Source organism: Chroicocephalus ridibundus, chromosome 13 (assembly GCF_963924245.1).
Source record: "Chroicocephalus ridibundus chromosome 13, bChrRid1.1, whole genome shotgun sequence".
In the NCBI taxonomy this organism is placed as follows: Eukaryota; Metazoa; Chordata; class Aves; order Charadriiformes; family Laridae; genus Chroicocephalus; species Chroicocephalus ridibundus.
The window spans coordinates 10,531,883-10,559,793 of NC_086296.1; the positions used below are offsets into that span (position 1 = coordinate 10,531,883).

Sequence of the window (27,911 nt, forward strand, 5' to 3'; positions counted from 1 at the left end):
CGGACCCCAGACTGGCCTAAGGTGGGAGTAGATGTAAGCAACCGAGGGAATCGATTTGGTTTTGGTCATTTTAGCTCTCTGAGGTGGCTCCCAGTGGGATGGAGACGGTGGGAAGACATGGTGGGGATTTGGGGAAAGGAGGATGAAGGTGATGGCCCCACAGAGGCAGGCTTGGTGTGATGGGCTGGGGAGCACAGGCCCGGCAAGGCTGCAGGAGACAGGGCTGCTGGTGAGGAATTGAGGAGATCTGCCACTTCCTGATCCGTTTGTGGGGTTTTGTCGCTGTTTGGCATTTTCTTTTTTTTTTTTAGCTATTTTCCAACAACTGTAGAAGAGGGCACTGAAATGAGGTGGTCAGTGGGGCAACAAAGAGCAAAGTGATGCTTTTTAAGGTGCAGAAAGCTCTGCTGCTTGCTCTTGTCCCCGATAACTGAAGGTTCTGGTTTGTAAGAGCCCCCTGATGAGAACTGGGGCTGCCCCCTCCGGGCGCGAACCCCCACCAACGCGCACCAACTGCCTCAGCGTGAACTTTCTTTCCACAGCATGCCCCTGGAACAGCAAGTATGTTTTTATTTAACGGTTACTGCTAAACTAATAACTCCTCAACACCGAAGAGTTAAAACTACGAGTATTTTTCACTGTATGGGGCCGACTAAGAGAGCTCCCCCGGCTGCCGGCACACGTAGCTCGCTGCGAGGCCCTCGATCCGCCCGCAACAAAGATGGCGGCGAGAGCCCTGTCCCGCCTGCTAGCCGGCCCACACCCAAGATGTCCGCCCCGGCGCTCCAGCCTGGCTATGGCGGAAAGCGCGACGCTCTAGCTCGCCGGGCTCTGTGGCGGTGGCCGGAAGGCCCGCCCCTCCCGCCCTGCACCGCCTCCAATGGCAGGTCTGGCCCCGCCCCGCCCTGATCAGCTGATCGGCAATGTCTGTTGACAGGAGCCGCCTGGGCCGCGGGACGGGGTGTAAGGGCCGGCGCCGCGGCGAGGGGGCGGCGGGCCGTCGGGGGGGAGCGGGGGGCGCCGCACCCCCTGCCCGCCCCTCGGCGCCGGGGGAGCGGGGCGAGCTGGAGGCGGAAAGTTGGGGAGAGAAGTGAGCGGAGGGAGGGGAGGAAGGGAAGGAGGGAGGCCGCTCCGGCTCGCTCCCCCTCAGGCCCTGTGGGGTGGGGGCGAAGGGAAAGGGGTGGGCTGGCGGCGGGGGGCCGAGTGGCCTAGGGGAGGGCTTCCCAGCCCAGCTCCACACAAAAGGAAGCGGGCAGGGCAGGGGCCGGGGGAGCCCCCGGGGGTGTGAGGGGCTGCGGCGCGCAGGGCCCGGCCTCCGGGAGGCGGTGGGGGGGCGGCTGCCGGCCCCGAGGGAGCACTCTTTCCCCCCCGCCCCCCGGGTGCTGTGTGACGGTGGGGTTTGGGTTCGCTTTGTTTGTTTTTGTCAGATGTGAATCCAAATGGAGCAGTCGGAAGGAGGCGAGCAGAGCCAGCGGCGGCAGCAGCAGCCCTGGGGGAAGCTGATCCGGCTGGGTGCTGATGAGGCAGAGCCGCACGTCCTGCTGCTGAAAAGAGAGTGGACAATTGGTCGGAAGAAAGGTGGGACAGGGACACGGCGTAGGGCTGGGTTCGGGGGACAGCAGCGGTCCCCTCTCCTGGCCTTTAAAACAGTGGAAGGTGGACTGAAACTAGTTGGGTTTGGTGGTTTCAGCTGTTGGATGTGTTTGCCAGACCATCCCTTGTGCCTGATTTACCTCTTGGCTCTGTGTGATGAGGAAGTTTTACACTGACCTTTTTTACAAACTTGTGCGTGTTTAAAAGTGAATATGCGTTTTAAGTTGTCTGTGACAGTTTGTACAAATAAGAAAAAACAATTGTTGATTCAGAAGGGTTTCTGTGTGTCAGTCCTGTTTATGTTCTCATTTTGTTTCTGTGGTTAAATAAGTTGGAACTGCAATGCAAAATGCTTGTGCTTCACAGAAAAGCAAATGCCCACATAAAAGCCCTTAATTCTTCTGGCCATGTAAAGATTGCTAACAAATGCTGAAAGTTTCTCTGAGAGTGTATTTGAAGGCTTTATTCTCAGAGTCTAGGGCTATTACTGCTTGCCTTTATTTTAAAGGATTTAATGTTTACTCTATTTAAAACAATCATTGCAGTGTTTCATTTTTTTTTTTACTCTGCCATGACAGCGCTAATTTTCAGTTTCCTGTTCATCAGTTCAAGGTATTTGACTGACTGGTAACATTCTGTAAATAGTCTCGAACAAACACCAGATGTTAAAGCTCCATGAGAAATTCAGATAATGCATTGTAGGAAAAACGTTTTGCCTGTTTCCATTTGTTAACATACATTTAGATTGCTTGTCATTATCTAAGCTGTAGGTGAATTCTTCAAATTGCGGTCTAGTTGGGGGTTATCTTGCAGAAAAAGATAATTTTTTGTGTGTGTTCTTTTGCTTCCATAACTGTTTGCTAATGCATTAATAAAATAAGTGGTCACAAGAATACCAAGCTTTGGGTCATAAATATTATTCAGAAAATCTTCAGGAGCACTAGAAATGCTTGTTTAGAGCATTTCATCCTTCCTGCTCTCATGTGAAAGTCCAACTCCATAGAATAGAATGGAAATGTTGGCATGCTCCTGAATAAAATGTAGTCTACTTACTTTCAGTACGCTTGCTAGCATCACAAGTTGTGTGGCAACGGTTAACTCTCTAGCTGTTGATTGTTCCTTGAGTATCAGGAGTAGACTAGTGATAATTTGTCACCAACATATGTAGTGGCTATTACTTTCTTCTGGATACATTGCTCTTGCAGGCTGAGATACAGTGCACCGAAAGCATGAATGGGTGGAAGTGAATCATGTTTGTTAATTATAACTTCTGTGTAAACAAGTACTTTGAGTCATTTGTGAGACAGATTAGTGTCTTAGACAGGGAACCTTGAGCATTGCCTTGAACATTCAATGTTAAAAGGAAGTAAAAATACTAAATTTGCTCAGAGCCCTGGAGTCGCAGGTAGGAAGGTTTCGGTCATGTCAACATTGTCGTTACACTTCTGCTTATCCCTGAATCTTAGTCCTGGATTCTTAATCTCCCTTCAGCTTTATTAATGTAATAGCACTGTCAACAGAGGTGAGGAAACTTTTCCTATTTAAAAAGAAATAGAAGAAAAATACTTTAACATAGAAGGGTGATATTCTCATATTCATCAGCTGTTAATTCCTTCTACTTCCGCCCCCTATACTGTGATGAAGCAGAAGTTAAATCCAATGAAACAGTGTTGCAATGATGTGTAGAAAGAATCACAGAATCATAGAATGTGTTGGGTTGGAAGGAACCTTTAAAGGTCATCTAGTCGAACCCCCAAAAAGAGCTGGTTGCTCTGTGGTGTATGCCTCTAGAATTTAGATTGAACGCTTCAAATATGTGTGAAATTATCTCTGTGCCAATCTAGAACAGAGTAACTGGGATTTGATTTCCATCTGTAAGGACTAGGATTGGGGGGTGGGGGGAATGGGCAGAAAGGGAACTAAAACATCTTGAAATGGTTGAAATAGGCTTATAGCAGCCCATGGAGCTATCTCACTGCTTGTATTTATGTTTTGCATACTAGACTGTATTGCTGCCTATATGCCAGTAGAAGTTTTGAACTATTGCAGATGTACATGAGTCAGTTTGTTGTGCATTTATAGCCATGTAGAATGCTGATCTGTCTGTGTAATGTGTATTTTTAAGCACACTGGAAAATCTGCTCTCTTTTTAAGGTTGTGACTTATCTTTCCCTGGCAACAAGTTAGTGTCTGGAGATCACTGTAAAATCATAGTGGATGAAGAATCTGGTCAAGTGTCATTGGAAGATACAAGGTTTGTTCTTCTGTGAACTTTTACTCTTCTTTTCTTTTTAGTCTGTGAAGTAAAATCTTGTGTATTGCTTGAGGTACCAATAATAAATCCTTCTCTTTATTTGTTTCTTTTTTTTTTTCTCCTGCTTTTACATCTAGGTTTGGAGGTTTTTCGGCTCTTTCTATATATTTTTTTTTTCTCTGCAAAGGAATTCATAATCTACTGGATGAAAAATACTGTTAATGTAATAGTTCTGTAGCATGTTTCTTTAGACTTGTGAAAAAAATTATGCCGGCATTCTTAAGAGCGTGCCTCTCTTCAGACACTTGTGTAGGGAAGAAAATACCTGCAGTGATGATCTCAGACCATAAATAGACGTGGAGTAAAAATCTGTACTTGTTATGCATTTTTCTGGTATTCAAAATATCAGTAGTCTGCATACCATAGATACTGTAGTAGCCTAGCAGTTGTGGTGCGCATGTCAGATGGAGATTGGAGCCTATTCAATCCAATTTAATCATAAAAGATGTTTGCTAAATTTCTACTTTTGATATTTTAGTTTTGTTTTCTTTTGTTTAACCAGAATGATTATTTTCTCTTCTGGGTGTTTCTGTGTTAAGTTAGGGGTGTGAGAACTAAGGCCCTTAATGTGGAAAGATTTAAGCACATACCTCACTGTAGCTACTGTTAAAAAGCTAACAATTTAGTGGAACTACTTTATATACTAAAAGTTAATTACACACTTCGTCATACACTGAAGGCCAGTGAACTTGCTGTACTGGTGAGGCTATTTCCTGTAGAGTTCTAAGGCTACTGTGGGAGTACAAATAGCACTGCAGGGGTTGCGGGTGTTTTCCAATGGACTTTAGTTTGTTTTCTAATCTCCTTTATAGAATTTGAGACAGGAATTTGAATGGAACGGTGTTAGGAGGAGATTGTAACCCTCTTCAAATTCTCATCTGCTTCATTTTTGACAAAAATTTTTTTCTAAGATTGCAGAAAGCTTCTGGTTTATTACATTTCAAGAACCCTGTGACATTTGAAAATGCTTCTGTAAACGACATTATTTTTCTGCCAGGTTATTGCAGTCAGTAAAGAAACTTTTCTGCCAGCTCCCCCCATTTTTCATGTCTGGAAGGTATTTTACCCAAAGACAACATTTCAAAATATATTGATGTACATAAGTGAAGTGAATTTCACATTTGAGGTTATGAAGGGTATCATGCTGAATCCCTGCTCCAGCATCCTAGAATGCAATTAAATATATTGTTCTGGTAGCTCAGGGTTAGTATCAAATACCTGCTGAGCTGTTGACAAAAATCCCTCCAAGAATATTCTGAAAAACCTTTGAACTATCTAATTGAATGGCATGCACATTTTGGGCGGGCACTGGCAGAATGTATGAGCTCTAGTTGATGTATTTCTTGCAGTAGAATTTTTTCAAGTCCGTTCCTTTTCTGTCTCTTGATCAATTAGTAGCTATGTTGCTATTAAAAGGAGTCTTTTTCAGGGTGAGGAACTCACTTCCAGAGATTTACTTGGGCTATGCATTTCTCTTTATTTCCTTGAGTAGAACAGAACATCTAGAATTATTCAGGTTGGAGGAGACCTCAGGAGGTCGCTTAGTTCAAACTCTGTCAAAGATGGGCCACCACTGGATTTGGACTAGGTTGTTTAGGCTTTCTCTAGTCTGGTCATGAAAACCTCCAAGGACAGATATTCTGTAGCCTCTCAGGGCCCTTATTCCAGACCATAATTATGCTCATAGTGATTTTTTTTTTTTCTTTTTTTCCCCCTTGCATCCTGTTTGCGTCTTCCATGTTTCAATTTATGACCTTTGTCACCTCAGCAAAGAACTTTTCTCTGTCTTGTTAACTTCCTCATCGTACTTCTTCTCCCAGGCAAAACAAGCCTGGTTCCCCTAGCCCCGTAGCTTATGAGTCTTGTGCTCCAGCCCTCTGGCTGTGACAGTGGCTATCCACTGACTTGCTCAAGTTTGTCAAGACCTTCCAAGACTACTAGGTGACCCCAAATGTAATATTTTAGATGTGGACTAATGAGTTCCAAGTAAAGGGAAATAATAATCACTTCACTAGAGTTTCTGACTACACCCATGTTAATACAGCCAAGTGTGCTGTAGGCCTTCATCGCTGCCAGGGCATGCTGCTGACTTATGCCTAGGCATAAGTCCAAGGTGTATGATCTTATGCTTATTCATAAGATCCACCAAAAACCCTTGCTGGTTGGTCTCTAGCCTATGCTGTCGCAGGTGGTTATTTCACCCCAGGTGCCAGACTTAGGGTTTGTTCTTGTTGAATGTCATGATGTTCCCATCAGCCCATTCCTCTAGCTTGTTCCCTAAGTGCCTCTGAATGGCAGCCCAGCTCTGCCCCTGCTTTGATGTCATCCACAAGCTCGATGCGGGTGTATTTCCTCCCCATTTCTAGGTTGTAGCTAGGGAAAATAACCAGGGTAACTCCCTGCATAGATCCTTTGAGGCCTTATACTCCCAGAAGCTGTGGGATGGAATGCTCAATTTTGCAGAAGAAATGTGAGGCCTAGCTAGGATGTCTAGGAAATGGCTTATAATTGTCATTCTCCAATGTCATCCCAAATTTCAAGACATTTCAAACAACAGATCAAGCCACGTTTGCCTATCATGGTAGTCTCAGAGCATAGCTGTAAACCTAAGCGTGAGAAACTGTCCCTAGTTTCAGTTGCATGTAGCTGGTAGAATTAGTTTAGACCAATATCATGATAATACAAGCTAAAGGAATTGTAAATGATGCACAAACATTCCTGCTTTTTTTTTTTCTCCTACACACGCACACTCCCCCTCCCCCTGAGGCAGAAGGTGCAGACAGCAGAAAACTAGCAAAGCCAAATTAAAGTTAATTTTCTATATGATATATTCATGGAAAGGTGGGGCTTGTTACCATTTGCTGAATCAAGGGTCTAAATGGGTTGATCTGACTACTTGCAGAAGACTGTCTTTTATTGTGTCTTCCAATGTTTCTGCCAAATATCAGATGAGCTCCATAAAATCAAGCAGGCTGAAAAAAGATTTTTTTTGAATGTTTGAATTGGCAGTGCAGATTCCCAGAGTCCCAGAAAAATACTGCAACGTCAGCTTTTTCTTCTCTGAAGTGGAAAATAGTTTGGAAACATTGCTGTGGTCAAACTCAGATTTTTCTGGTGAAGAGGAATGCATTGAAGGAGGCGGTTAGTGTGGGACAGTTAAACTGAGTGGACCTTGTTTCTGTGTTGTAGCTAACCCAAAGAATATCATCAAACAGCCAACATTGGTTTTTATCTCCCTGGTAGCATAATGAGTTCTTGGATCTACTTTGGAAAAAATAACCATAAATTCACAGGTGAAAGAAAACATGTAGAGAATTCAAAATTGACTAAATAGAAGTTTGCAAGTAACAAAAGCCAAGGGTTTGCAAATAGTACAATAAAATATTCACAGACCCCACCCTTTTTTGGGATATGTTTTTGCTTTACTTTCCAAACCATGTACTAGTTGCTTTATGCTGCTTGAAAGAAAACAAATAATACAAGCTGTCCCAACAGAGTGGAGGCAGTAGTTGACTTGCCCTAAGTAAAAACAATTGTAAGATTCTTCATTTTGAAAAGTAAATTTTAAAGTCAACCAAGTTAATTTTTTTTTAAAGACCTCCTCTTGTTGTCTTCTAGGATTATTCTTTTAGGGATTCTAAGTACTAAGTGATGTTTCAGAGCAGGAAACTACACAAGGCTGATACTCATGTGATAGGCAAGCAGATATTCCCTTTCTGTGGGTAAATCGGGGGCTGATCTTCAGCTGACGCTGGTGGTCTGTCTGCTACTAAATTCTCCACACCCTGCAAGTCAAAACTATTTCTGTAAACATTAGAAGAATGGAGACTGACACAGTACAGAAGAGATTCTCTAGCTTAATGGAATTCAAAACTCATTTCAGTTTACAGCATATTCAGGATAATATGTATTTAAATAGCAGATAACTAGTAAAACTATTAGCCCAGAAGCTTTACCATAGATTACATTGTTTTCCTGGATGGACACTAGTAATTACTAAAAAGTAACAGACTGGCATTTTCTCAGAAGGATAACCAAGGTATGTTGCAACACATAGACTGTTCACCTACTTCAAAAGCAAGCTTGTTCTGAGGGAAATGTAGCTGTCCACATCAGTTCTGCCCAATGGTCAGGATTGGGAAGTAAAGGTAATGTACATTCATTGATCAAACTGTGGAGTCATCAACCACATCGGAATTGAGTCAAGGCCTGACTTTTTTTCTTCCACTCTTTAGAAAAGTGGCATTGGGACCTTTTGTGACATTGTTTCAAAACACAAAATTTATATCCAATAGTATCATTTTGTCTTCACCACCTCAAAAATTATACAGCCAGTTGGTATCGATTCAATATTTACTCCTAATGACTGGCCTTCATATTTGAGATTCTCATTGTGCCTTCTGCTTATTTTATGGAGACCTTGCTTTAATTTGAAACATCAGAGGAGTGTACAAATGCTGTAATTTATCCTGTGTGTCTATTTAAAAAACACCCACAACATTAATAGGATATGTTACTATATCTGCTAAATGCCTCATGCTAAATCCTGCAACTGGACATGAAAGACTAATACAGTTATCTGGGGGAGGTGGATATTTTTTCCCCTTTGATTGTTGGCTGAGATATAAATACAACTACTTCAGTTTGCTAAAGTGTTTAAGAAAAGCTTAATGGTTTTCTGTGTTAAGTGGTATCAGCTTATTCCTACTTCATTTGGGTTCATGGATGCCAAATAATTTGTTAGTCATCTGTCATTGAAGTCTGTATAACTGTGCAGAACTGAAAAGATTTGACTATTTGTAGTCAATTTGACAGTTAGGGTCTTGGGTAGCTATTTCTGCAGCTTGCCTTGTGAGATCAAGTATGACCGGTTGCTAGATGTGTAGTGATATTTTTTTTTCTTTTATTCTTTTTCCAAGAATACCTCACTTGTGTTATTGTCCCTCATAACCATCTTGTGCTTGGCAGTCATGACAAAGCAAGTCATAAAATACATTGTTGTGACATTTTTTTCCCTATGTTTAGTGAAATAATGGGACTAGGAATTGTCTGTAGAAGTTAAACCTTAGCTGTTTTATTACAAAAGAATGTCTAAACCACAGCGGATGGGAGATTTGCCTTCTGGAAAACTAAGGAGGTCAAATTTGTTGTTTCCTAGTTTTGTTAAAGAGCCTCTGACAGGTTTCAGGGATTGTTGTAAGCTTTGCTGTTTCTTTGACAATTGAAGGAGGTGCAATTTTTGCTTTTACATAATATTTTTAATATATTATCACTAGCATCATTGTTAAGTTAAAAATGAGTATAGTTTCTAACAGGCTGACTAGAATTCTTTTTTTCCTCTTAATTGCTAAACATTGTAATTCTTTTAGTAATGTCTCTGTTCTGCTGGTTGTTTGGTCTTTATGTCTTTCAGGCTACTTAACATCTGTATGCCTGAGGTATAAATGGCAAGCTTAAGATAGTTTTGCTTATAGGAGAAGTTTGAAGATAATGGAGCAAATATGAATGTCACCCAAAGATTTTTGTTTGTTTCTTGATGTTTATAGTAGCATTTTTATTTTTTTGTATCTTGTTATTTATGTTGGATTAGTTGATTCAACCATGTAGATAGTGAAAGCAGTTGCAAAGGTAGGAGCAAGAACTCATACCTTGATAAAGACTTGCTGTAGTGATTCTAAAGGGCTTTCTTTTCCTTTTGACTTTCTAATGTAATGCTTTTGACCTTGTGTCCAAAAAAGTCAACAGTAGGAAGTTCTAGTTTTATTTCGCTGTTCATTTTGCTAAATGACAAGAGATTTTTCCAGGTGGATTTTTAAAAGGCAAACAACGAGAAGGAAAGGTGCTTATTTCTAAATAACCATCCCTCTCCTCTACAGAGAAAGTGGTCTGTTTGAGGAAGGCTGTGTTGTGTAGGCACAAGTGGTGACCTCCAGGAGGTGGCGGCAGAGGTTTGCTGTTATTTCATGCAGCAGCTTGTTTTGCTGAGGGAAAGAAGCAGATTTTCTGTTCTTCTATATTTGGTACTAATTGCTGAGAATTTGAATGGCAGAAGTCTGAAATTCTAGAATGCTGCAGCTCTGAAAGAGGCTTATTGCAACTGAGCTGGAATTATTCAATACTTGAATAACTTCACTCCGTTATAAAACACCACCCGTAGTGAAGGAGCAGAGATACTGCCATTAATCAGCAATGCTGTGCATTTTCCTCTTCCTCAATTTAATTTCTTCCATGAGTCTGGGAGCTTTTATCAATATCAAAATAATTCATTCCATCTCCTCTTTTAATTGTGTATAACTGTTTTTCCACCATACTAACTTCTCACTTTTGAGCTGCAGACAATTTAAGTAACCTCAGAATTTTAGTTTTTTTACTATTTGAAGCAAGAGGGGAGAAAAATTAATGTTGTATAACATCCCTGACTGTACAGGAAAAGTTCCTTCATCACAGAATGTCTTAGGAGATTCCCAGTGTTAATTGTAAAACATAACCTAGATCTTTTTGAATAAAACTCCTATTACCCTTTCCTGTTTTATACTTAAAGGGTGGAAATTATTGTACAGAAACAGTCATCTAATTATTTTGAGACATTGCCCAAATGTCAGGGATCTTTTGTCTGTCTATCTGTTTGCCAGCTACCATCTCTTTACCAGTGGCTGCAAATGACTTTGAAGCCCTAGTAGCTCTACATTTCTGACTTTGGGACAAATTTTTTATTTGTTTCTGGATGTTTGGGGGTATTTTTTGATCCTGGCTTGCATTATTTTTATTTTTTTTTTTCCTTAGAGCCAGTGGTTTGATTGAAAGTATCTTCATTAAAAGTATCTTGTGTTTTCCCTTCCTGCTCGCTCCTATGTAATTATGAAAACATTTATGTGAAGTTACCTTTTCTTTCTCTTTACAGTACTAATGGAACAGTAATTAATAAACTGAAAGTGGTGAAGAAGCAGACATACCCTTTACAGACTGGGGATGTGATCTATGTTGTTTACAGAAAAAATGAGCCAGAGAACAGTAAGTAAATGCCATTTAAAAAAAATCATACTTAGTAATTTTTTTGAGTCATGACAGAAAAGAAGTACCAGTACAATTAAAACAGAATTACTCAATTTTAAGACAAATAATTTGTTAATGTTTAAAAACAAGTCTCTATAGAAGACGTCAGGGATGTGCCAGTTTTTACAGGAACAAGTCTGGGCAACTGTCTGAAATTGAAATGTGCCTAGAAGTAGTTTTGGAAGAATTAATGTGTGGAATGGTAACTAATGAGGTCCAGATCATATGCCCAGTGTTTCTTTTAGAAGTCAAATTGCAAAGGTAGTAAGTGATATGTTATATATCACGTTGAAGCAGTTTTTGGCACCGGAAGGAAAGGCTGCAAAAGCTTTTTGTTTTGTGTTAGTTTTGGTGGTTTTTTTTGAAGGGGAAAGAGGCAAAATGAAGGGCAGGTGGGGAAAGCCCTGGAGTGAAAGTAGAAGTAGTAAACCTGGAAAAATATTTGTGTGGCCTTAAAGACGAGTCATGCCTTGCATGCCTGTAATTCTTTTCAGGATGTTGCAACTGAAATAGCATAATTAGGTTTTAAAATTAATAAGTAAATAAAAAAAATAACGGGGGTCCTTCCTCAAAGGTTTGTAAATAAGCCAAGCCGTTGTTAGGCAGGAAATAATGTTTTTTCATGTGTTAACTGGTAGAAGTCAGGGGACGAGGTTTAGGTGTAAATTGCTCGGTTTTTGCAATGGAATGAAATTATTAAGAGATTTCATGAATGATCCGTGTTGGCATCTGTCTTAAAGATGTTCATAAATATTTGGGAAATAATAACTCTTGAGACTTTTGAGCAGAATTTTCATTTCATACCTTCCCATTTCATACCATTTCATTCAGTTATACAGGGTCATTAAATCCAACACTGACTGAAAATATTTACAGAAAGAATGTAATTACTCATTATTATGAAATAAGAGATGGGGCTCAACTTTGATAAATGGGGAGAAAGGCAATGGGCAAGCTCTGTTTTTACATATGTATTGTTGTGCCCCAGCCAACTGCTCTGTCCGTTAGCATGCAGTTCTTCATTTAACTGTGAAATGTGTAATATTTAAATTTTAGTAGAGAGCACTTGCTTTCTGGAAAAGACTTTAGATGAAAGAGGCATTTAAAATGTTAATTCTCATTAATGTATTTGATAGCTCTGATGTGGAACTTTAAGGTGAAAAGACAGTCTTTGTATGTTCACAAGCTCCGCTGTTATTGTGAAGATAATTGCATGTACTGGGAGATAGGAGGGTGTAATATTAGATACGTGTACAGCATGATATTTAATGTAAAACACAAGAGTATTTACAATTTTCGTACAGTAGTAGACATATGAATTGTTAATCTAAAAAAATTCTGGTTATGCATATACTCACTACTGAAATACTTCCTTTATGAAATTATTGTTAATTTCTGTACAGACAGATGAAAATGATTTATGCTGTCTGATGTAGATTTTAAAGGAGGCAGTGATAAGCTCTATTTGTCTGTCTGTATGGCTTGTTTATCTCACAAATCCTTTCTAAGATGGCACTATCACAGTTGATGCTATTTGGAAGAACTCATGTGAATTTTCCAGGTACTTTGTAATGAACTGAGTCACTATTTCTGTTTGGGTTAACAAGTATATGAATTGCCAAGCCTTCAATTTTGCTTTTTCAGCTTCTCCATCTTCCAAGACAAAGAGAAAATTTAGATTTGGCATGCCTATTTGGACGTTCTGAGTAGTTTTGAAGGAGACAATACTCTTAACTTTTCATCAGAAGAAGGGTTGCTACAAACTAAGGAAGTCTCACTTGCTTCTAGGTGGCTGGAGACAAAAAAAAAAAAGTAGCAAGTTAGGCGAATCTTTGGAAGTGTATTAGATTGAAGTCGGATGGAGAAGAAAAGGGATATTATCCAGTTAGTTTTATTAATAGATACTAAATTAGTTTCTGAGTGAAACTTATGGCATATCTTAACCTGTATTTTTGAGAGTTCATGTATCTCACAAAGGAATGAAATGAAATTGATCGAAGAAGTTGAGAAGCGAGCTCGGAAATAATAAGCTGCTTCAAAGATCTTTCATTGAAGTATCAGTAAAAATACAGTTTGTTCTGACACAGAGCAGATTTTAGGTTTAAGAAATTATTAAGCCTCTGGTTCCATGGCTGGCACAAGTTAAACGTCACACAAAAGCTGCTCTGCCTGATTTCCTGAGAAGAAAAGATCTTGCTGTGCTGTTCCTAATTGCCTCCTAAGTAGGAGTATTAACACTGTATTATAGAGGTGACCCCTCGTTTGTCTCTTCCATTGTCAGACACTTTGGGGAAGCAGACACTTTTGAATAGAAGTTGTTTATGTGAGATTAAGGCTAGTGAATTTTTGTTTCAAGATTCTAATCAATATTTTTTAATCTCTTTCAGATGTTGCTTATCTTTATGAATCCTTAAACACAAAGCATGATGCAACTCAAGAACCAGTAGGTAAGGAAGTAAATCAAGATCAGTGAAGAGCAGCTAAGCTCCAATGGATAACAGTAACCCTCTCGAGAGAGTTTGATTGCTTGGAATTTTGAAGCCATGATGTGGTGACTGTCACACAGATCTTTTTTCTTTCCTTTCCCCCCTTCCAACTGTAGAAGTTAATGTAGAAAACCAATGCCATGTGACCAAAGATACCTCAAGTACAGGAAGAAGTAATGATGAGACCCAAATTACCTCATCACCGTCAGCTACTCAGTCTTGCTATGAGGAACCACAGCCATCTACTTCTACATCTAACCTCTTTAATGCTTCTTCTACCTCTCTTATTGAGTCTGCGTCTGTTCAGCAGGATAATCCTTCTACATCTGGTAAGAATTGTGTCAAGTATTTAAAGTTTGATATCCCATCAACTGTTACTCTAGTTTTGAATTTTAACAGATTAATCTTTTACCCCTATCTGGGTCTTTAGCGTTTGCTTTGTTAAGTTCTAGTGAAAATACCAGGTGGATGTGTGCATTTTAACTTTCCCTCTGTGAGTAGGCAGGGTAAATCCTTGTGGATGAGTAAGGCAATTGTGAGAATTGCTTATGCTCAGAGGGGCAGAAAATGTACGTAAATCCCAAACTGTTCTGTCTTTACAGTATGGTTTGGTAGTGGAGCACTGGTGAAAACTTATCAAATCTATGTGGCTCATGTAACAAAGTAAGTAGATATGAGTGCTCGTGCTCATGCAGTCACCCTGAGAAACTACTGTAATTGTCACTGTTACTGCTGCCCATCACCAGTCCCCTTTCCCTTGCTTAGAGCTCTAAGGCCAAAATATACCACATTGGATTCCTAGTCTAGTATCCTGCATTAAGTTGGCAAGTGTAATACTACAATGCTGTGTAACTCTTAAAATAGAACTGGAGCAAGAACAGCTGTCTAGAAAGTGGCATTTGTCGACAGTTCATTGGGGCTTTTTAATCATGCTCCTATGAAAACAAAGCTTTGCCCTCCACTGTGATCCTGACCTGTTATGTGGGATCAACGTTGCATAAATCCTCTGCCTGGCATCTTTTTCAGGAAGACCTGGTGTGGATAATAGTCTTATGAATAAATACTCCACAATTTAAAGAGGAATGGGGATTTTAAGTAAGGTTACACAACTAATAGCTTGTTTTCCCCCAGGTCTTTCCAATTAGTCAGATTGGCTCAGAGTGCACGTAGTATAGCTATGCAGACATTGCTTTTTTGCTCCACTTTTTCCTTTCAGCTGGTTGGATTGATGTGTGTGCATCATCAGTGTTTGAGTACCTGTTGTTGTCACGTGTCCTGCATCTGTATGCAGCTATGTTCATGTTTCTGTTTTTATTTTGCAGGATCACAATCCTCAGTTTTCGCTCCTGTGCCTGCTTTCCCCATCTTAGAATCTGTGTGTCTAAGAGCACTGCATGACGAACATGAAAAGCTGGATATGAATACTGAAACTTCTGCAATCGCTTCAGAAATCACTGACAAAGAAAAAGCAGAATCGGATTCTCAAACAACAGGGGAGGAGGAAGGTTTGGAACCTGCGAAGAAGAAACTAAAAGGAGGCTAGTATACAACAGTATTGCACAACTTACCCTGCACACTATAATGTTACTGTCGAAAGTTGGTTTAAAAAAATTAATTGGAAACTTAAAGCTATGTCCATTTTTCATAGAAGCCCAGTGAGATTAATAGCAACATAAGGTTCTGTGCTTATTTTTCTTCATTAATATGAATAAATTCAAAATGCATATCAAACTTAGAAGGTTGTGAAAGGTTACGTTAGTAGGGGATAGGTAACATTTTTTCCCTACTCAAAATGTTATGATTTAGTACTGTAATAAATAAGAAAAGCAAAACTCCCCTCTTGCTCCCTCCCGCCTCAAGTTGAGTCAGGTCAGCTCTCATCAGTCCTTCTTCAATTTGTTTCTTGCTTCTTACTGATTTGATTTCTGGCCCAGTGAAAAAAATGTCTTCAGTAGCAGAAGCTGTTATGTGTGAAGCAAGAACCTTCAGTGGGACCATTACCAGTGAACACCGAATCAGTATATATCTTTCAGGTTTTTTTAACAGTTAAAAAAAATAAATTTACAAAAAGCTTCAAAAACTACTGTGGAATCTTCTGTCTTTCTAGATGAAGATGCTTGTCCAAATCTTCCACCAGCAGCTCCAAGTGAATGTATAATTAAAATTGGCTCTGAAGATGCAAAAACATCAAATGTGAAGCCCGATAAGATGGAAGAAACACTAACGTGCATTATCTGCCAAGAACTGCTGCATGACTGTGTAAGGTACGTATGACAAAAGCTGTAATCATGTGGTAATAATATATGAAGTTCAGTGACAACTGTTTGAAGCGGCCAGAATATTTAGGGTTTTCACAAGCCCTTCTGAGTCCGTTCCCTCCCCCCCACTCCACCCCAATCTATATGGTCAAATCAATGCTAAACAGTTTTTTTGAGCATTATGAATGTGTCTGATAAATGAAAGATTTGTGGTTTGACTCCTTTTCTTTCCTTGTTTTCATGTTTGTGTTTTCCAGCTTGCAGCCTTGTATGCATACTTTTTGTGCTGCCTGCTACTCAGGATGGATGGAAAGATCTTCTCTATGTCCAACTTGTCGTTGTCCAGTAGAACGTATTTGCAAAAATCACATATTGAACAACTTGGTTGAAGCTTATCTGATTCAGCATCCAGGCAAGTTGAACAGTGCGTGTAACAGAATCTGATGTATTTCACAGATTAGCTGCGCGATTGATGGATGCACAGACTGTTGTCTGTTAAATTTCTATATATGTGTTATTACTCTGCTGTCTTCTCTGACGCAGCTGTAAGAAAACAAGTGCATTTAATATGACAGAATAACTTGTAATGTTTCAAATACTGGGTGAGGATTGAACGTGATTTAATATGTAACGGAGTATGCTAAGAAATCTTAATTTTATTTTCTTGCTTAATCATGAGAAGGATATCAGTTTTATCAAATAGGGGACACTGACTGATTAGGCCATCTAAACTCAGATACTTCTGAAAAATATACTTGAATATAGATTTAATGAACTTTGATCGTGGCCTCTTGAAAACAAAACTTAAGTTGCCTGATACTATACTTCCATTAACTAAGATCTTCTAGAACTCTGTTATCCAAAAATAAATTTTATGGAAATGAAACACAATAATTGTAACTATGCTTATAAAGTAGGGTGGGGACAAGGGATGTGAGCTCTTGAAATTTGAATTTGGTTCTCATGCCAGATAAATGTCGTAATGAAGATGATGTACGTAGCATGGATGCTAGAAACAAAATTACTCAAGACATGTTGCAACCTAAGGTGCGAAGATCTTTTTCAGACGAGGAAGGAAGTTCTGAAGATTTGTTGGAATTGTCAGATGTAGATAGTGAATCTTCAGATATCAGGTATGTCTATTTAAGTTGTGCACTGAATTAGATTTACTTATGTTTGAATGCACAAACCCACAAACGGAGCTAGTTTCACAAACTCTGTTACTGCTGGTAGTGTTTCCATCATCGTTGCCGGAATGAATCTTATTTTTGTTTTCAGGTAAGTTCATTCTTATTGGTAATTATCTTGGCAAGTCTATTGGCTATCCTACTGAATTTTGAGCAGTCAATAAAAAACACAATTAGAACTTCCTTGGGGTCCAGCAAGATTCAGTTAATGACCAATAGTTCTATCTGAACTGTGCAAGAGCTTCATGTGAGATATGTGAAATTACCTTTTCTAATTACAAATTGGCTGTTGCTTTAGAGAAAACAGGTTTCTGATTAGAATCTTGTTGGGAGATAAAGCAGTCCATGACCCTATGAGTGCTGCTGCAATAATTGTACTTATGCATCTGGAACACTGCTTTCACCAGGTGTATGGTACTGAAGCAGCTGGTGCTTAACCTAGGGATTCCCAGGCACCAAAATATCTCCCCTTTACTTCCAGCAGCAAACATTTTTTGCTGTATGTCTAGAGGGGAACAGAAAAGCTCTTCCAGTAGATAATTATTCATAATTTGTTCCTCTGTCTCTTGTACATCTCACTTCCAGTCATACCACTCTTTTTTTTTTTCTTTCCTTTTTTTTTTTAACTACTTGGGGAATACTAGAAAATACAAAGTTTTTATCTGTTACAACTACAGTGATCTTCACAGCTGTTATGAGTTATGTAAATTTCCATATGTTACTGGATGAAGAAATTCCAAATTTAAACTTTGAAAATATGAACAACGCTGTCGAGCATAGAGATATGAGTTATATTTGCATTTGTTGTGTGTGATTTCCTATGACCTTATTTTATTCTTTCAGTCAACCATATATAGTATGCAGACAGTGCCCAGGGTATCGAAGACACTCTGTTCCAACTCTACCTGGCACAGGCCAAGAGACAGAAGCAGGAGGAATGCAAGCGCTGGGAGATGCACCATCTACATCAGCCAACTTCCCTGCGGGTCAGTGTCATGAAATCTTCTCAGTAGTGCGATACCAAAATACCATAACTCATACACCCGTTATGAACTGAGCAAACTCACTCGCACAGTAATGTGAGAGTAACACCACTTCATATAGGTGTCCTTGCAAATATGAGATTTGACCATGGTGGTCATCCAAAATAGATTGCTGATGGTTGATAGTTTTTAAACTGTTCTACACGTTGAAATATTTTGCACCACCGAGTAGTTTAGAAGTCTGAATGACATTTTTCTGCTCTTTTATAGTATCTTTGTCAAAATTATATTGCTTGCTTATTACTTTCAGATTTTTATGTTGCTAATATTCACTAAGATTCCTAGTCCAGATTGCAGTTGTGTATATTGTTCAGTATTCTTTTTTGTTTGTTTGTTTTTAACTTATCTAGCTGTCCAGGAATATGTGTGCCCTGCTCAAGGAAGTCATGTAATATGCACCTGCTGCTTTCAGCCAATGCCCGACCGAAGAGCAGAGCGTGAACAGAATCCTCATGTTGCTCCTCAGCAATGTGTGTACTTTTTTGATTTTGGCTGCAGAACTAAATCTTTCCTTATTTTTAGTTAAACTTAAGTTTACCTTGAAGAGTGTTCTTTGTTTGAATAATATTCTTTATCTGGACTCTTGTAGCGACAGAACGAAAGAATCTTCCTTTATAAAATTTATTATTCCTCTATAAAACGTATTTTAAGAAAGAAAGTTGTACTTTTTTAAAGCAAGTTTCAGGGTTCCATTGTTATTGATTTGTAAGAACAATAACTGTTGAGTTTTGCTGTGTGCAGGTCCTTACAGGGGTTTTCTTTGTTATTTTACAGGTACAGTTTGTCTGCAACCCTTCTGTCATTTATACTGGGGCTGCACTCGGATGGCGTGTTTTGGCTGTTTGGCGCCATTCTGTGGTATTGTGGACTAATATGTTTCTTATGAGTCTGCTCACTTTGCGATAATATCTGTCTGTCTTGAACTTTAGCTAATTTAAGAAATGTAATAGATTAGTTTGTAGCCCAGTCATGCAAAAGGAAACAAAGGCTGTGTCCTTACATCACAAACATAAAAAAATTCTTGAGTGGTAAGTGTCTTAACTTTGAGAGGAATGAACTTCTTGTCTTCAGACCATACTGCCTTTGAAAACTACACTTTTAAGCACAATGTTTTGCCATATAAAAAAGAACTGTGGTGTATTTCAGCCTGGTAAGAGAATCATACAAATCAATGCAAGAGCACGGAACATCTGGTGTTAACTGATTAGAAAAGAACCTTACCTTTTAAACATGTGGACTTCTGAAATTCCAGGTTTTAGACATTTTAAAAAATAAATTAGAACAGTTGAAATGATTTGGCTGCAGTTTGAAGCTAATGGAATGTGCTTTAATAGTAGCAGCATTAATCTGTGCAGATTAGTGGTAGTGTTTGTGGAGTGAAGGTTAAATTGTAAAATCTCGATGTCTTGGTTTTGCCACTGGAAGTTATATATCACATGCTTGAGAAAAGTTGAATACAGTCATTTACTTGGTGCCTATATGAGTTTGTGCACGTTATTTCAGGAAACAGAAGAATCTTCAGGAAATGCATGAGGGCTATGGGATTGGGGCAAGAAATAGTAACTTTTCTTCTTCTTGTTCTGATTAGAAATAAATCTTGGTGATAAGTGTTTAGATGGAGTCCTAAATAACAACCACTACGAGTCAGATATCCTAAAGGTACGTTTAAAAATAGCTATGTATGTTGTGTAATAATAAATGTACAAAGTTTAAGATGTACTCACTCGTGAAATGATAGTGATGTGCTGCCTAACAGTTACAGTGGCAGCACTGTATCACTTGCAGCACCTGATTCTAAAAGGTAAATCTAATGAGCCCCAAATGTTCAGCCGGACCAAAGTTGTAGTTGCTGTGTCTAGACTGGAAGTATCTGGGGGTGATAATTTGGCCCTTTCAGTCTCTGAGTAAGAGATCATTGTATTCTAGAGATGAATTCCATTTAGCATCAGCTCTTTCTGTACCATCCAAATGAACAACAATAACAAAAAACTTCCTTTCGTGCAATCCTGATGTTTAAATTCTCCGACGTGTATGTCTGACAGGTGCCAATAAGGCCAAAATTCTAGATATAACTTCTGAATTTGAGTTTAAATGACTGATAGACACACTGTAGAATTCAGATGTGTTTGGTTGTTAAATCATCAAAGAATTCTACTTGTATGAAGTGTTTGTTAGGGAAGCCAGTTTCTACACGCTAAAGTGTAACATAAAATACTAATTAAAGAGAAAATTAATTCACTAAAAATATACCAAGAAAACAAGATTTGTCAAATATTTTTCCCCAGACAAGTTAAATTTCACGCTAGGTTGCATGGAAAGTATTTTGCCCATACTATAATGGTGTTATCTAAATTAGGTAAACTGGATGAAGTCTTGATTTAAGGTAAATAATTGTGACTGAAACGCGTCTATTTGTGTTCTTTTGGCAAAAGTATGAGTCTTCTGAAAAAAAAAAAGATATTGAGTAAGGTTTTATCAGTGATCTGAAAGTATCATGGTAATTAAGTTAAAGGTATTTAATTTTTACTTGTAATCGGCATCAGCCCATTTTGAAAACCTAATTAGATCTAGATTTGGAAATATTTGAGGGTGAATGACTTGATCACTCTTCAATGTTGGAGATCTTTCGAGATTAAACACTGAAATTGCTCTTTTCAGGATTACCTGGCATCCAGGGGTTTGACATGGAAAAATATGTTAAATGAAAGTCTTTTAGCTCTTCAAAGAGGAGTTTTTATGTTGTCAGGTATGTGTTATGTATATTTGATTTTGTTGATGTGTAACTCTTTGTCTCTATATAACTCAGTAATATTATCAAGAGGTTTAAGTTTTGGGTAAATAACCGGTGCCATCGTGACATTCTTATTAAATCTGATTTCTCAAGCCTTACTCTGACATTATGTACAAACCGGTTTTCTCTTCAGATTACAGAATTACTGGGAACACAGTGCTTTGCTACTGTTGTGGCCTTCGCAGCTTTCGAGAACTTGCCTACCAGTACAGGCAGAATATTCCTGTTGCTGAATTGCCAGGTGGGGATTGCTTCGCACAGTAAGAGGGGAACAGTCGTTTAAGGGAGTTAAAGTCAGTTTCATCCTTGTATCCTTGGATTTTTTTAGTACCTTCATGTAGCCCAGTGCGAATCTCTTTGCAGGGCTAATATCTTATGCTGATTGCTTTACTTTTCAGCTGCTAAGTTTGTGTATAGTTACTGTCAGGCTCCCTAATGCAGTCCTTTCTTTCAGTATGTTTTTTCATCTGTAGAACAATCTGCATAGTGAAAGAAGAATTCAGTAAAATCCAGAATATAGTCAACAGGAACTAGTTGCTGTAATTTGATGCATTTTCCCATTTAAGTACGTGAAATGATGCGCCTCCTGAAAAATTTCACATTTTACCCGCTCTCAGCAAGGAATAAGAATGTTTTCATAAATTAATTCTAAATCTGTTTGCATTTACAGTTTTGGTATAAAATAGCATGCAAGCAGCTGTGCCTCTTTCAATCCTAAATCTGTTGGGAACAGAAGCTCTCCCAACAGTCTACTTTTAAATGTTACTTTTGTTCATCCAGTTTCTGTTGTTAGCAACAGCTTCCCTGTCTTTGATAGTTGAGAACTCTGCTTCTGCTGCTCTGCAGAGTGACAGTCAGTCTTCCTTGTTTCTCCTTAGTATTGCTTTTCATTTTAGCACAACGGCTTCCTGGACAGATGAGTTATAATGTATGTTAAAGTGGGGGACAAACAACAAACTCTATCCAAACTAATAAATTTTTCTTTCCTATGGAAATGTATCTACACATATGCCCAGTGTCTTAAACAGTGAAGTCCATCTCTGTTAAACTAAATGGTAAAATTGCAGTTGACAGCACTGAGAACCAAAGCCTTTCATCATAAGTCTGCATGAACCTAATATTCAGAATTATATTTTTTGTCCTTCATTAAGCGTTTGCTTTGTTTCTAGAAAGGTGAACCAATATAGTTTACAGTCATTACTTGCCAATTGTGTCTTGTTTCTCTACAAAGCTTGCTCTGACGATTAACCACCATTAGTAGTGGTTTAATCTGTGTCACCTTATTTAATGACTTCTGTAATAAATGTAGCATTTCATTTTCTCTTTTTGTAGTGACTGTCACATCACGTCCTGATTGCTACTGGGGGCGCAACTGTCGAACTCAGGTCAAAGCACATCATGCCATGTAAGTTAAACAATTTATAAAGTGCTTTTGAGTTTTGTTTCTTTTAAAAAAAAAAAAAAAAAACAAACAACAACAAAACCCCCAACCTTTGAAGTGCCAGAAATTGCATGAGTAACACTGTCACAGCATAAGCAAACTGGGTGAACTTTGGGTTTTTTGGTCATTTTTGTTTTTAACACAACTTTGAAACGAGCCTTTTGTGTATATCAGAAGGGTACCACTAGCACTTGTAAGGTGATGTAACCCATTGCTGACATTTCTTGAGTTTTGTTTTCCGCCTGTAATTCCCCCTTTATTCCTGTTCTTCTCCCACTGAAGCAGCTTCTCATTTGCTCATGTCTGGGTGCTTCTTAAAAACACCGTATACACAATAATTAGCCCCATGCAATTTCCATTTGAAACTGTAAGAGAGATTCTCCTATTGAAGCGCAACGTACTTTGAAGGGATAAATTGGTGGGAGTAATTTGCGACAAGAGAAGCAATAGAAGTTTGGAACATGTAACATTAGGAACCTGGTGTGACTTAGCAGCTCCTGCTTTTGGAGGAGTTTCTAGATCTTATGCCTCTGACCCAAGCAATCAGACATATGGTGAAAACGAATTACTGAGCCTGAAGAGAGATGAACACTCTACTTATCAAGTGTTTTAATACATCTAGGGAACATGGGCTTCTGGTATCTGGTCATTTATGAGAAATGTCCGTCCAAAATATATCAAGGTCCTTGGTTACAAAAAAAAAAAAGGCCACTAATAACCGATGCAATTTCATTCTTATGAAAAGATGCACATGTGGTAAGACAAATATTAAAGACTTGTAAAACAAAATAAAAATTAACTACCTAAGAGCTAACTGGTAGGGTAGAAAAATCCTTCTTGCTGTATGAATACTTCTCTAAATTCTCAGTGCAATTTAAGATAGAGGAGCTGTTACCCCTTTTGAGAAATTGCTTTAATGAATGGTAGATTCTGCAGTATCTTTCTAACGCTGCAATGAACATACACACTTAGCATAATTCCTTTAATATTTCAGGTACCATGGGTTGAAAATAACCAGTCTGTACAGCTCATGCAAGAGATCATAAGAAAGACTTGTAAAATATTCATCCCCTGCCTCTTATAAATTCAGAGGGTTTTACCAAATAACTTTCAAAAATAATTTGGGATTTAAGTTGCAGAAGTAATTTAAAGCACCACTGCTATCTGTAACTTCGTGTTACAGGACTGTCTGTTTTCCCAGAGGAGATTTTGTTTTGAAATGTTAGCGAGTTAATTCAGTATCAAAGCACTCACCAGTTGTCTTTGTTCATATTGTAATGGGATAATTCCATCTATAATGGAAATGACTCAGAATTTTTTTTTCCTTTTTTGTTTCTCCTTTTTTTTTTTCTTTTTTCTTTCAGGCGTTAGCTGTTCCTAGAACCTTACAGGCTGCTGCTCTTAGTTCCTAAAATCCATAAAAGCAAACAATCCTGTCATATCACTTCTAGATATCTGGGGTTTTTTAATTGATCTAAACTGTTTTGCTAAGTAGTTTGGTTTTGTAAGCAAAGTTTCTTTCTAATCTTTGATCTAATTCAGCAAGAGAAAGAAAATTGATAGTCTCTCTTGCATCATCTCTTCCACATGTATACGTATATACACACTCAACACCCCAGCTCCTGTTTCAGTTACGCATTGGGGGATGCATAACCCACGTAAGACAAAAACAAAGAATGAATAGTGAGATAATTTTTAGAATTGGGAAGAAATGCATTATACAAAATTCTGTTATCTGTTTGATTTGGGAAGATGGGCTTGGCATTCCCGTAAAACCTAAATAATACAGAATGAGAAAAATGTACCTTTTTCTTTCCAGAAGACGATTCTAAGCCAGTGAAAGAACATGTTTATGTATTATCAGCCTGGTTAATTCTAGTTCCTAATGACTTGTGTAATGCTGTCTACTAAAAATTAGCAGTGTCTTACAGGGCAAAATTAATTCACTGGTTCCTGTTTTAATTGCCTTCTGGGTTTGAAGTATGCAGAAGTAGAGAGAAATGCTTTTAATAACAGGTTTTCTGTGTGCATAATAAAACGAACAAGGGTTAGGCAGGAGAGATGTTGAAAATCTTGTTACAGATAACATGGTGGTAGAGTATGATCTAAACAGGTTCTGAAAAACACCCACGTTAGAGTGTAAATGTTCTGCTTTAAACTGTTTAACATTTAAAATACAACATGAAAAACGCTGACAGTTTTTTTGGTTGGTTTTTTTTTGTTGTTGTTGTTGCCTGACTTCTGAGAACTTTGTTACATTTTAATACTTTTTTTTTTTATTTCAGGAAATTCAATCACATTTGTGAACAAACACGATTCAAGAACTGAATACTTGTAGTCGTAGAGAGGGGACAAAAACCTGTTACATGCTTGTACAGTTTAAGGTTTCAGGGGATCTTCTCAGTTCCCCCATAGCAGGGACTCAGTAACTTTTGCATCAGGTAATCTGGTGTGAACTTTTTGATTTGTAGAATTTTACAGCTGTACATGAATAAGGTAGTTTTTCTTTTTTTCCAAGAAAGTCCAGCAAGCATTGCATTCCATCCTCATGACTACAGTGTCCCTGTATCACTTCAGTGAAGAACACAAACCGAAATCACACACACAAAAACCAGCCATATCTTGGGAAGACCTAAGAATAAGGAGTGTATTTGCACTACTTGTGAAGAAACTAAGAAAAATCCTTAGACTTAAAATAGAAATGTTTTGTAAAAGTATCTGATGGATATTTCAAGAGCCATTAATATTTAAGAAGGAAATTGTCAGTGTATATTTGTAACTGCATTTTGCGGTAGCCTGATATTTTGTCACTACCCTTTGCGTTTGGGCTAGAAACCACATTAATACTCACTTAAAAAAAAAAAAATCCGTCCATTAAACAGCTGTTTCAACTTAAAGCTCCTACCATATGTGCAGTGTTATACTGAAAGGAGTACAGTTTCTTTTCTTAGTTTAGTTGTGTTGATGTTTTTATTCATATTAAATTACAAATGTAATTGCACAAAAATTTGAAAATCACCTTTAAAGTTGGGGTAATACTTGAAGCAGAACAGACTTCTGCTAATATTACTTCTTTTAGTGTTTTATATCAGAAGACCAAACAGTGCTTTTGACATAGAGCAGCCAGTAGGACACACTGGTTCGTTTTTTGGTTTTTTTTTTTTTATTTCTTTTTTGGTTTGATATTGTATGCTAAATATGTACCTCTGCCATGCAGCTGTTCTCTAGCATGCAGACACTGGTGAAAATGTAGAAAAAGCTATAACTTAAAACAGAAAATAGCAGCCTTACTGGAAGGAACAATCTTACAGGAAATGATTCAGTTTGGACAAATTGTAGCAATATGGAGGCATTTCTGGATTGATAGAGGGATGATGAAGGGGAACGCTGGTGTCACTGACAAAAAAAAAAAATGTAGATTTTATTTTCATGCCTTCTGTGGAGCTCGTTCAGGAAATGTCCCAAGCATCATTTAAAGAAATAAATTTAAAAAATCCCAGCATAACCCACCACCCCCAAATTCACACGATCTGATCTCTCTCATCATATTCATTATAATCTGTTAGCTAATGTTCACAAACCTCGACTGGGACCAATTTTTCTTTTTCATCATACCTAGAAGAGCGAAACAGAATGAGAAGAAAGCATACAAAGTTACCTCTGTAGATACCATGTTGTTTTTACATATGCCTTATTTTATGAGCAGGATTTATACTGCAATGCTAAAAAGTGTACACACATTATCTTGTGATATAATGGAGCACAAATGATGCAGCACATCGTGTCTACTGGTGTCAGTGAATCAAACAACTATTTCCAGTAATGCACATCTTAATATGAATGCTAATTAGAATGATGCATTTCTGTTTAGATTTTTATTTTTTAAAAGAGCTGTCGCAAGGATGGGTCTGTTGACCATGCCCGTGTGCTATTAAAAATACACTTTGGTGTGGACTTCTCTTGTAATCTCTGGGCATTTTCTCCTGTGAGTAGGATTGAAATTGGATCTGGAATAATACTTGAAACTTCTTTTAACAACAGCAGTGTGTTTCTGTCTTTTATATTATTAACAATGTTCTGTTGCTTCTGTATTTGTATTTTATGTTTAGATTTTTTTTTAATGGTTATTGTATCTTCTCAGGACAACCATTCCCAGCTGGTTTTGATCTCATTTTCATCTCTGGCTGTGCATGTAGCAAATTGAGTGCAGTTGTGGAGATCAAGCCTTTGCACATTATATGCAGAAATGTGCTTTGCGTTCTCATTCACCACTTCCCACACCCCAGATGGGCTTTCAGCATAGACTTGTCACTGTGCTAGTGTTCAAGCCTCTTGTGCTGAATTTTTTTTGATGGTCAAGAATAGTGTGTCTGCAGTACTATGTACAACCTTGCTTGCACTTACTCAAGTTATGTTTGTGTAGGGATGTATTATGTGACTTTAAGAAAAAAAAAATTGGGGGAAAAAAACCAACAAACAACAAAACTCATGTACTTAACATCTTAAACTACCTGTGCAGTAGAGGGTCTTGAAATTCCTTTTATAAACCGCTCTTCCTTTTCCCTGTTACAGATAATTAATCTGCCTTTCTATGCATATAGGGTTGCGGTAGTGCAATGGAACGAAGGGATTTTTTTGGTCATTTATATTGTACCAGGAAGAGATGAGAAATTAACTGGTAGATGGGGAGGGTGAGTGAATCCTGATCTTTATATGCTCTTAAGTAAGTAAGAGTATCTGTCATGGGTATTACATACTCTATACATTAGACCTTTTTAAATGTATGGTTACCAGGTGATAGTTAATGTGATAAATGTATGAACTATGCTTGGTGTAATTGTTTAAATACTGTAAAGGTGCAGCATATTTTTAACCTGTCTAAAGCACACCCCCACCTCCTTTATAAGAGATACTTGGAAGCTGAGCATGAAACGTGGTAGAATAGATGTTGTGAAAACCGAGGTGATTATGGTAGAGTTTGACATAGTGGTGAACAAGGTATATAGTCTCTCTCTTTGAGAAAGCTCTTTTATAAAGAAGGTGGAGCGTAGTTCTTCCAGTTCTCTTTTGTGATTTATTTTTTTTCCTGAACTAAGAAGTTATTAATTAAAAAAAAAAAAAAAAAGATATTCACTGAAGTTGTCTGTTTCTTCTGTGGCATATTCTGTCACCACAGAAATGGATCTGTGCAACACTTTCTAATGCTCGGTCAAGCTATTGGTTATTTTAAAGTTGAGATTTTACAACTAAATATCATCCTTGAATTTGTAGTATCTGAAAATGACAGGAGTTTTTCTGTCATTCCAAGAAATTCTCTCCAACTTTCTTAAGTGTCAGCTCACAAAGGATCATCAGTATCTCTGCAGAGTGATATAAGCCAAAAACTATTAAGTAACAAGATGATTTCAGAGTGCTGAAAGCCAAAACTATTAAGTAACAAGACGATTTCAGGGTGCTAGTAAATAACAAAAGTTTACTACTCTTAAAAAAAGTGGATACCATTTTAATTTCTTGCAACACCATAAACACTGAAGTGAGAAGCATGATAGCACTATTGATTTAACAGCAGGCTGGAGAAAATGATTGTTACATTGTGTTCGTCTTTACAATGATCTAATTTGTGTAAATGATAAGATTTCAAATGGCTACTATTAATAGAGCTTTTTCTGAATAGAACTTTTCCCTTGCTGAGTAAATAGGAGGACTTTTCTGCACCCCGTTCTATCTGAGGTGGAAGACGGCGAT

At 38.2% G+C, this 27,911-nt stretch overlaps 1 protein-coding gene across 2 annotated transcripts; it reads left to right on the forward strand.

The window, feature by feature from the left end:
• Positions 1 to 905: 905 nt before the first annotated feature.
• Positions 906 to 27,805, forward strand: CHFR (checkpoint with forkhead and ring finger domains). Of its 2 annotated transcripts, none has more exons than XM_063350842.1 (18): positions 906 to 961; positions 1,428 to 1,578; positions 3,748 to 3,847; positions 10,809 to 10,918; positions 13,348 to 13,407; positions 13,563 to 13,775; positions 14,769 to 14,984; positions 15,554 to 15,710; positions 15,962 to 16,116; positions 16,675 to 16,837; positions 17,735 to 17,877; positions 18,285 to 18,404; positions 18,709 to 18,792; positions 19,523 to 19,593; positions 20,593 to 20,680; positions 20,859 to 20,966; positions 22,058 to 22,130; positions 24,452 to 27,805. In XM_063350842.1, the coding sequence occupies exons 2-18, from the start codon at positions 1,440 to 1,442 to the stop codon at positions 24,492 to 24,494; spliced, it is 2,043 nt and encodes a 680-aa protein (XP_063206912.1). In that variant the 5' UTR covers positions 906 to 961; positions 1,428 to 1,439; the 3' UTR covers positions 24,495 to 27,805. The 2 variants fall into 2 exon arrangements, with proteins under 2 accessions (XP_063206912.1, XP_063206911.1); XM_063350841.1 differs by having other exon boundaries at positions 953 to 1,090.
• Positions 27,806 to 27,911: the final 106 nt, after the last annotated feature.

Coding starts and splice junctions, on each gene's coding strand:
- CHFR (XM_063350842.1), top strand. CDS start 1,440: ATGGAGCAGTCGGAAGGAGGCGAGCAGAGCCAGCGGCGGCAGCAGCAG. Junction 3,848..10,808: donor GTGTCATTGGAAGATACAAG/GTTTGTTCTTCT, acceptor TTCTCTTTACAG/TACTAATGGAACAGTAATTA. Junction 18,405..18,708: donor TCATGTTGCTCCTCAGCAAT/GTGTGTACTTTT, acceptor GTTATTTTACAG/GTACAGTTTGTCTGCAACCC.